The sequence below is a fragment of the Polyergus mexicanus genome, unplaced genomic scaffold (assembly GCF_030449975.1).
Source record: "Polyergus mexicanus isolate NDT 795.1 unplaced genomic scaffold, iyPolMexi1.0 SCAF_5, whole genome shotgun sequence".
Classification (NCBI taxonomy): Eukaryota; Metazoa; Arthropoda; class Insecta; order Hymenoptera; family Formicidae; genus Polyergus; species Polyergus mexicanus.
In genome coordinates, this window is record NW_027223325.1 from 2,835,592 (window position 1) to 2,845,590 (window position 9,999).

Below are 9,999 nucleotides of genomic sequence, written 5' to 3' on the forward strand. Positions count from 1 at the left end.
AATTTATAATACATATAATTGAAAAATCTTTATGGCAAAATATCAAAGAGTTGAATTCACTTAACCTGCTATTTTTATGTTGCTTGGCATGAACAATATAAAAAAGATATATATATATCTTATAATTTACAAATTTTAATATTATAATTATTAAAATATGAGATTAGCTATATATTATAAATTAAAATATAATTGTTAATCTTAGATAATTTTGATCGTTATTTCATGCATTGATATAGGAATTAATATAATCGGTATGACAAATTTTATATTTTTTGTGCATACTAAGAATGTTTATTTGAACAAACTCTAATAAGTTGAATATCTCTTTCCTGAACAATTGATACATAAGTTCCTTGTAATCTGATCAAATCGAGATATCTATCATAGAGATGTCTAACAATACAATTAGTGATATTTGTAATGTTTATGATGACCTGAAATGAAATAATAGAGTGTTATACTTGCATTGAAATTTATTAATTTATAATATTAATTATCTATATTCTTCTACTCACGTAGTTTCTTGTAATTTATTATGTAGGACACAATTATACTACCAACTGCCACATGGAAGAACGGAGCTATACCATTTCGTCTGGGTTGTACATACTTATGCTGCCAACGCCAAAACGCTGCAAAACAGAGACAATGTTACGATAGAGGTTCCTTTCGAACATTATTGTTCTCGAAATCACACATGACGAGGGATTGCAGTGTTATGCAATTTTCGCCTGATAAAATTGGCCCCTCTCTGGAGTGTACACGAAGTACCTCTTGAACAAGCTCCCATAATCGTCTGAGGAGTCTTTTGACGTCGCGCGATCCAAGCGGGGATCTCGCCGACCTTCAGATCCAAAAATGGGGTGTCGGCTGCGTTAAATAAAGGACCATTACATAAGATTATTAAGCGTGTGGTCAAGTAGAAGAGTTATATACGAGTTATCAACAAACGAACTCACGTTTCCCGTAATAGCGCGCAGGATCGTACGGTCCATGTTTTGCAGCACTGTACTCCGGGGGATAGCCACCGATCTTCAGCTCAAATTTCGTCGCCATGATGAAATATTCGGCTTTTACAGCCGAATCGATGATTATCGGACGACACGTCCGAAGCAGAACGAACGAGTACAATCCTCGATTGCTCGGCTCTCGATCAGCCGTGGATTATGAAATCACCTCGGAAGGAGCTGTCACTTAAATGGATCTATGCGAAACGACTCTCTTGTGAAACACGAGAACTACGTAGTCACGTCTGGCGCGATCTTCCCGGTAGGTACGCGCCCGCAATTTTGGTTTCGCTCTATGTTATCTCCGCGAAGCATCGATGCGAGAAGTATTTACGGGATTATTCTGGTATGAGCGATTAGTATTAATTCGCGCAATTATTTAACTTGTATGTACGATTAAATAAATCGTAAGAATATCGAGGCGACGACATTGTTGAAAGCAAATATTTCGCGCGCTTTATCATTCGCATGAAGTAGGCATATTATTGACGCGTCATATCAATGCGTATTAGTTGCTAACGTCGTTCCGGATGAGTCACTTAAGGAAACGTCGCGAACGAGAGACGAACCGCGGAGATTCGCAATGTATTTAATTAAGAGTAAGTCATAATTGAAATCATATTTTAATAATTTTCGATTGCGTAGCATGTAAATCCGGTGTTTGACCACGTGCGACTCGTATTGTTTACACGCTGTCATCCTGTCGTTCGCGCGGCGACAGTCGAGAGCAAGTAGGTTAACGGGGCACGGCGTCGTATTAGTTTTCAAGATCGTGAAAAATACGACGATCATAATGTCAATACAAGTGTGATTAATGAGTATCGACCGGCACAATTACTCAATTCGATTAAACGTATCGCGGCGACGGTTGTGTCGAAAAAGATTTTTGCGCGCTTTATTTGCTTGATCGACGCGATAGGAATTTACACGAATCACGGTATATATGATACAATCACTCACACATGTGTGTCATATAATCTCATAATATATATAATTACAATAATTATCGTGTATTAAAATAATATCTTAATAATTTTTGATCACGAAGCGTATAAATACGGCGTTTACGCGACCATCGATGATTTATTTAAATTTTAAATCTCTGCCGTATTCGCGCGCATGCGAAATTAATCTCTAGAGATATCACTAGAGCGATCGTGGATAACTTCGCGCGCTTTTCCTGCATTTGTTTTCCGCCATAATCAAGTGCGCGTCGCTTGCTAGTAAAGTCGGGAGTGTCGTGAAAAGTATCATTAACTGATCGCGCTCATTAACTGTATTCGGGTGCGATTAGTGTGCGCATCGTAATCGTAATTAATTGTTTTCGCGAGTGAGTGTTATGAAGGAGCAACAATGGTGAAATGAGAGAGGAGGAGGAGGAGGAGGAGGGGGAGGAGGCCGGGAGTGGCATCAGGCAACGGCGGAGCAACCAGGAGGTGAATAATTTATTACCGTTATTACATGTTAAAAATTCAATAAAACGACAATTTTAATATGCACAATAATTACTTTTCGAGATATTAAATACAGGAAAACTGTATTTAATATCTCGAAAAGTAATTATTGTGCACATTAAAATTGTCGTTTTATTGAATTATATTTTCTTGCTTTAATTTAGATTAAATAGGTATAATATTATATTGTATATTTTACAGATGAACGTTGTATGTGTGTGTATGTGTAATTCCGCCGCTGCGCATCGCATCGGTGAGTTTAAACTTTAAACTGTTTTCTATTTTAATTACAAGGTAATGGATCAGAAATTATCTCAGATATTTATATAAAATGTATGACAAATACTAAAAACGAATCAAACAATTTAAAGTTTTATTTACTTTGTTATTTTCCTGACTATTATTAATATATAAAAGTTTGGAATCGTACTAATTGCAATAGTAAAATATTATTTATTATTTGTTTCTATATAAATTATTTGATATTAAATGTTATTATATATTAATCATTATTTAGTTTTTGGAATTTTTTAAAAATAATAAAAATTATAATTGAAAATAATAAAAGTTTAAGTTAAAAATATATAGAAATATTATTGATATGTATACATACTGATATACTTCACAAATTTATTATGTCTTAAAATCGACGATTTAGGACAAAAAAATTAGGCTAAATATTTTAAATCCTGTTATGTGACGGATATGCGTCAATGTGCACATATACAAAGTTATATAAATAATTCATAAAATGGTAAATTCATCATTTTTATTTTTGCATTATTGAGTTCGATCATTTATCGAAAAATATTTCTACAGCTCGAGTACGATTTTTTCAAAGAGACGAACACAATAACTAATTTTTTAATAAAATAATTTTTACTAGAAAAAGAAATAGTTTTTACATATGCACAAAAATTTGAAGAAATGAAGATATTATTATATTAAATTTTCTATCAATCATTGTGCATAAACAAATTTTTTTTTAAAGTACAATGGAAAGAACACTACGAAGATATAATACAATATATCAATATGATATAATTTTAATAAATTTTTTTCGTGTATACTTTATAATTATTTAAAAATACATTAAAATTATTCAAGATTACATTATAATTAATTAAATTTTTGAATCTATTGCTTAATCAAATTATGAAAAATGAAGGGAAAAAGAAAAAGAAACGACATTGATATTTTTAAAAGCTAAAGCTTTTTTTTATATTAATTTCTTGATATTCACATCTTATGAAGATTGGAGCAAGATATTTATACATAGTATCAAGTAAATTAAAATAAATTAATATTTATAAAATATGGAAAAATGTTGACATATTTAGCTATGTTATTTTATTTCTCCTTTCAAATGTCTCTTTGATAATATCGGAAGTCTGTATTTTTGATTTTCTTATTTTTTTATTTTTCCAGAATAAAAAAACATATTATATAAAAATATATTAAATATTATATTAAATATTATATAAAGTAATGTGCATAAGAAAGTATATCGGAGAATTTCTATTGTGCACATGTCACGAACAGAAATAACAGAAAGACTGAAAATATTTTACAGTCAGAGCATAATCCACTTGATGAAGACGCGTTAATTATAATTAATTATTTTTTAATTTTATAATGTGCTAGTTTTGTCAAATGCACACGTATAATGTTGACGAAATGATTTTTTTTTAAACATGTAATTTCATATGAAATCTTGTAAAGAAGAGCGATAGAGGTGAAATGAAATTGGGAAGACATCAAGACATCGTAATGTAAGTTTTACTTTTGTTCTATATTTCAAATTCATAATGGCACTTTGACTGATTTCTGTTACGTAAGCTTAAGATTAAAAGAAATAATATAATATAAAGTAGTATAATAGGCACTCTTTTTTTTCGCGTAAGTATATCGTGTGACTCCGTTAGTACTAATACGTGTATAACGAACAATAATAATGCCTACAATTAATTATACTCTCATTTATCTATCCCTACGTAAGAATACTCTAGAAACGGATTGTTCTTTATCTTCTAATTAAGTGCATAAGTGAATTGTTGTCGGAATATCTTTCTTTCGGATTTTTAGCATCCAATTTCCAAGAGATTCATTCAAGTGTCCATTGCCGCGATCTTATGACAATACGTCTCTACAACTAACAATAAGATAAATATCAGTAAATTCTCTTAATTATAAATAATTTTATATTACTTTTATTGGTATCACTAGCCTCTCTATCAGACTTTCCTTCGCTACTTCTGTAGTGTGAAAGAAAAATTGCCCGAATGTTAAATCCGTAATGTAAAAGTATGCGATTGCGGGTGTTGGCATTACTTTCTTTTGCTAAACTAAATCAATACAGGCGTTATGCAGGGTCTACGATAAAAATTGTTCTATTTTTCATCCAATCGTAAATTCACAACATTGCGTTATCATTGTCCGACTTTTCTCTTAATTCCGAATGTATCGTCTTTCACAGTTTCTTTTCTCACACGAACGCCGCGTACTCTTGTTCCATCTCGCTCAGCATGTTGTAAAGTCGTTTTTTCAGGCTGTCGGTCGCTGCCGCGCGCGGTAAATGCGTCGTATCACTGTCTGGATTAGCGCATTGTCTCAATAACACAGCTAGCGTGCTGGTGGTATGCTCCGACATTAGCAATCCAGGAATGATTACCGTTCCCGAAAGCGTCCAGCCGAGAAAGATCTTCTCGCAGATAATCTATAAACACATATTTCTAATTTTTTTTTTTAAACTGATAATAAAACTTTTCATATGAAAATTAGCAATAATAATTGAGAGCATTATGTATTTCTTATTTAAAGTCAAAATATATAATGGGAATTAATATTTACTAAAAATATAATAATAGTAATAATATAATATATATTATCCCTTTAAAATTTTTAAAATATATTAAAAAACTTATTTTTATATTTTACATATATACAATATACACAATACTTATAAAATTAATTAATAATATTTTATATAAAAAAAAAGAAACACATACAAATATATAACATCTCGAGAGAGAGAGAGAGAGAGAGATTACCTGTAAATTATTATTAAGAACCGGCGATTCGCAACGTTTATTCTTCGAGCACACTGACCGGCAGTCAAAGAAATCACAGTCCTCGTGCTTCTCGCAGCTTTTACCGTTAGCGATGATGCGATTGATGACGCTTTTCGGGAAGATCGCGTCTAGATCCAAAAACTTTAGCTTTTGCCCGCCTAGAGGTAAACCAAAGTGATTGATCTTAATGTCGCAAAGATAAAGCGGTTCGGGGAATTCCGTTTCGAGTTCCTCGAGCAGATTGAGGATCATCACGGCGAGTTTCAGTCTCTTGGCCCACTCGGGTTTCGAATCGGACAGGGCTAGCACCGTCGTGGGTGTCTCGATCGGTCTGACATATTCGACCGCGTAAAAGGTGCCGCACGTGCCGATCAATTGCGGAAACACGTCCCTATCCTCGTACAAAATCATCATCAGATATTCGTTTTCCTGCAACAACGGCCAGAGATTCCCTATCTCTAGCCGACGTCTCGTCGCCTCGGTCTCTATCCGATGTGTCCGTAATCGGGCGAGTCTCTCCAACTGATGTCGCGCGAGAGTCACGTTTAATTTACCGATAACCAAGTCCTTGATCATGATGATGAAGTCCTCCTCGGACGGGAAGTGTAGCAAACCAGTTGTGTCCACCCAGTAGAGCGATTCGAATTGCTCCGAGGATGTCTTGATCCTGAATTGAGATAATATTTGTATTGACATGAATTGAAATTTTTTTCGCGAGATATACACACATATATATATAGAACGGTGAAAGAGTATACGAAAGAAATAAAAGTTTACTTCGAGGCCTTGAACACGAGCCGAGTCGCTTCCCAATGCGCCGAGAATACCGCCTCCTTGCCAGCATGAAGAGATTCGCATGCTAGCGAGTGTATCCCCTTTTCGGCGCATAATGGTTCGCAGAGAATTCCCATCGCGGTACCGTCTCGGTGCTGGCTGCACTAAAACGAAAATTATGATCGGTTACTACGCGAATACTAAAATTTCAAGCTCGTATAAGAATCGAATAAAAAATACTCTGCGAGGAAAAGAAACGAGAAAGGGAGAAACGCAATTTCTTATATTTTTATCTTTATATAACAATCGGTAAATTAATTATTTCATTAAAATTATAGAATATTTTTATAATTTTATTTCTCTTGCACGTAAACTTTTTTATATTTATTACTTTATTTCAGTAGGATATATTGTACTGTTGCTAATCTTGAATTCTGCTTTCAATAAAGTTACTGGCTTTAATGTTATAAAGAGGGACTGAAAAACAGAGTGGGGAAAAAATATATTGCAGCTAATCAATAAAAATTATTTCGAACTTGTATTAACACTATATTATATAATATTAAATATTGATATTAATTTACACAATGATGACACACAACGAAGGTACGCAACAAGTCAGTATCTTTTTTTAATATTTTCTTATGGAAACAACCGAATGTAAATAGCATGAACAAATATTTTAGCGCTCGTTTCAGTGGATGGTCTCCTTTTTTTTTGTCCGACGAATTGAGAGCAAACGAGTACATATTATTTTCTCGCGCGCGTGGGCGCTGTCACATATATGCGCCTATATTCTTGAGTACCACATATTATTCGCTTGTCGTACCACATGTAACGTTGTACGGGCTCGTTGTTCTCGTACGATATTTTTAGTCGGTCCAATCGGCCTCAATGAGGGAACGGCTGTTACTTTACAGTCCCCGTATATGCGCGTATGTCATGCGTGTCTGTCGCGAATTTTTCGCCGAAGCGACTTATCAAACGAGAAAATAAATTATTAACGAAATGAATTATTTCTCATCGTCGTCTCACGTTTTGACAATAAACTTTGTACTATCGCGAAAATTCTTGCAGAAGACGCGGACGTATGACGGTAAAGCGGAAAAACGATTCGATTTTATGAAATAGTACTAGCAGCAATTACAGACAAAAAAAAAAAAATCAGTTATTTTTTCCGTTCTTCGCAATAGGGATCATTTTTATCAAAGTAGAATTAAATTAATATTTTATTTATTATGATTTAAAAAGTTTAAAAAGAGTTTAAAAAATAATTATCTTTTTTAATTTAGGAAATAAAGACTATTTTACGATTGGTTTGTACGTATATATGAAATATTTACTCGTATATCTCTTCTCCTTTTTTCTCATTTATTCTTAAATGCAATGCAAATATTTTTAGATAATTTAATAAATTAAGATAGAGAAATTTTTAGAGTATAATTCGATAACATTAGATTTTTTAATTAAATAATAATTTGTTAATTAAATGAACATACATGATAAAGAGAGCTTTGAAAAATGGCTGACGTCATATTTTCGCTGTTATCTCATATATCTCGCGTGTTTCAGTCAAGTATTATGTAAGCGATCTTTTCAAAATTCTACGCTGCGAAGTATTGTAATAACTAATGATATATGTAAGGCTTGAATCATAAGACTTCACCGACATATTGTCTTATATTATATAATCTTTTTTTACTATTGCTTACTAAAAAGTTTTGAAGACTTTATTCCACGGAAAAAGTCTGGAGTTAATTATAATAATTTTCTAAGAATATCTCGATGCGTTTATCATAAAATTATATACAAAATTTTCAATATTTTTTAGGAAAAATTTATTTAATATTACGGCAAACATTAATAATTCTGCTTTTCTCTGTTAGAATTCCAACTGCTTACACGTTACACGTTTTAATGTAAATTTGACTCACTGAAATGTTGAAATGAAATTATAACGAATCATTCAATATTTACACATATTCAATTAAAATTGTATGTACAATAGATTATAATTTAAATAATTTTTTCTTGGGTATAATCGGATTTAGCTCGGTGGAATTTTGGAGACACAAGTATTTTAGAACATTTCAAAGATGTATTATTTAGAGCGCGAATCGATCCTGACGAAATTAGGAAAATTTTATGGGGGATCAATATCCGTGGAGGGTGTTATCTGGGTTACCGGCCTTGCAAGATTACCACTGCATCAATATCCAGGTTTACAATTAAGTTCTTATCGACAAATTTCTACATACTCATCAATAAACACGCGCTAATAGTAACATATAAAGTTTCCAGAGATAAATTATCTCTAATTAGTCGAATCTCTAAATTGGATTTATCGAGCGACATAGTCCCGGACCAAGTACATATACTTGATCTCTCTCATTCATATAGCATGTTTTATCGCGATGTTTACAATATATTTATCTCATTAGTAATCTTTTCAGAAACCGTTCCGATCGAATCTTTTGTACGCCGGCCGGCAAACTCGATCTCTTCTGACAGGTTTATCAAAGGGAGAATAACACGCGATCAATGATTATCGATGATGAATTTCCGGTAGAGACGATTTGCCGTTAAATTAAAAATTCGATTGTAATAAACTCTCACACTTTTCACGCTTCGCATACGAGCAACGTGTACGAATTCGCCGCGCGACTCGGCGCGAATCCAGTTCCTTCCTCCTGACGGAGGCTGCGTAGAGTACGCGCGTGCGTCCGTCGCGCTCCCTCAACCCCCTCGCCGGCGCAGGATTCACCCCTTAAACACTTTCACCGACATATTTACATTCCATCTCGTGCCGTTGCGCGATCGTAAAGTTAGTGATTCGCGTACACCGATCAAAATAATTCGCGGCAAACTCACCACGATGGACACGTGACGCCAGGCCTCGAGATTCGTGCACATTACACCCCAATATAGAAGCAGGTAGACGACGAGGAACAGACTGGACAACAGGAGGACCGTTGCGAGCTTGTAGTTGTACATGAAGCCGGGCAGCCGGCGGACGTTCATGATCACGTTGTTGATCGTCAGATTCCTGACGGGGATCAAGGTGAGTGCCGGGAAGAGAGAGTGAGAGAATACGAGAGAGAGAGAGAGAGAGAGAAAGTACCCTTTATTTTTTTTATTCTTTCTGTCTTTTAATCTCTCATCCGCGAGCCGGGCCTCGTCGTCTCCCACGGCGACGCTGCGACGTGTCGCGCCGACATGCCGTCGTCCCGTTGCCGCCTACGTCGCGGCTGCGACTCCCGGCAGAGCCTGTGCTCGTCACCCTGGCGTCGCGTCGCGATGACAAGCGCGTTTGCAGCAATGCGGCATAATCTGCGGCGCGTGCGAGAGCGAGGCGACGAGGGTCGCAACGCTGCGCCTCTTGCGGCGAATTACTCGGTTTCCTCCAGGAACGTACGCCGGCGGATCATCTCCCCCGGATGGAGAGGTCTGTGACGTTCGACGATTGAACTAGCATCGCGTCTTTTCCCAAATCGTTCGAGTACTCCGAGGTAACGCTGTAGTCGCACGATTAGTGTTTCGATATTCCGTTCCAAGTTTCTTTTCCTTACGATCTCGCGCACATTTTGCACACACTGCGCGTTACAACAACGCGACTAATATTGTTGACATCCCATTAATCTGAATTGCGTGTCGGAGCACGCGTACGCGGATAATTTTGATAGCGCAGTT

General features: G+C 35.2%; 3 protein-coding genes across 5 annotated transcripts in view; 1 reads left to right on the plus strand and 2 right to left on the minus strand.

Annotated features, from left to right (window-relative positions):
- Positions 1-273: 273 nt before the first annotated feature.
- On the minus strand, positions 274-1,177 carry Atpsynf (ATP synthase, subunit F). Its single transcript, XM_070296252.1, has 4 exons — positions 963-1,177; positions 775-873; positions 519-635; positions 274-437 (listed from the first exon to the last, which is right to left on the minus strand). The coding sequence occupies exons 1-4, from the start codon at positions 1,057-1,059 to the stop codon at positions 409-411; spliced, it is 342 nt and encodes a 113-aa protein (XP_070152353.1). The 5' UTR covers positions 1,060-1,177; the 3' UTR covers positions 274-408.
- A 246-nt stretch (positions 1,178-1,423) lies between these two features.
- Positions 1,424-9,999, plus strand: part of LOC138933501 (protein artichoke) — a 72,117-nt gene continuing 63,541 nt past the window's right edge. The window contains exons 1-2 of the mRNA XM_070296244.1: positions 1,424-2,446; positions 2,666-2,717. The gene's annotated coding sequence lies outside the window, so the exon portion shown is untranslated. The remainder of the gene's footprint in view (positions 2,447-2,665; positions 2,718-9,999) is intronic.
- Aln (divergent protein kinase domain 1C) lies at positions 3,983-9,634 on the minus strand. Of its 3 annotated transcripts, XM_070296246.1 has the most exons (5): positions 9,431-9,634; positions 9,181-9,355; positions 6,313-6,473; positions 5,515-6,202; positions 3,984-5,180 (listed from the first exon to the last, which is right to left on the minus strand). In XM_070296246.1, the coding sequence occupies exons 2-5, from the start codon at positions 9,328-9,330 to the stop codon at positions 4,950-4,952; spliced, it is 1,230 nt and encodes a 409-aa protein (XP_070152347.1). In that variant the 5' UTR covers positions 9,331-9,355; positions 9,431-9,634; the 3' UTR covers positions 3,984-4,949. The 3 variants fall into 3 exon arrangements, with proteins under 3 accessions (XP_070152349.1, XP_070152347.1, XP_070152350.1); XM_070296248.1 differs by lacking the exons at positions 9,181-9,355; positions 9,431-9,634 and adding an exon at positions 8,926-9,148 and having other exon boundaries at positions 3,983-5,180; XM_070296249.1 differs by lacking the exon at positions 9,431-9,634 and having other exon boundaries at positions 6,313-6,468; positions 9,181-9,266.

What these genes read in the sequence shown, in the direction of transcription:
- Aln (XM_070296246.1), bottom strand. Translation starts at nt 9,330, where the DNA reads ATGAACGTCCGCCGGCTGCCCGGCTTCATGTACAACTACAAGCTCGCA. An exon ending in GGCGTCACGTGTCCATCGTG is followed by an intron (nt 6,474 to 9,180) that starts GTGAGTTTGCCG and finishes TTTTCGTTTTAG; the next exon opens with TGCAGCCAGCACCGAGACGG. An exon ending in CTCGTGTTCAAGGCCTCGAA is followed by an intron (nt 6,203 to 6,312) that starts GTAAACTTTTAT and finishes ATCTCAATTCAG; the next exon opens with GATCAAGACATCCTCGGAGC.
- Atpsynf (XM_070296252.1), bottom strand. Translation starts at nt 1,059, where the DNA reads ATGGCGACGAAATTTGAGCTGAAGATCGGTGGCTATCCCCCGGAGTAC. An exon ending in TATGGGAGCTTGTTCAAGAG is followed by an intron (nt 636 to 774) that starts GTACTTCGTGTA and finishes TCTGTTTTGCAG; the next exon opens with CGTTTTGGCGTTGGCAGCAT. An exon ending in AATAAATTACAAGAAACTAC is followed by an intron (nt 438 to 518) that starts GTGAGTAGAAGA and finishes ATTTCATTTCAG; the next exon opens with GTCATCATAAACATTACAAA.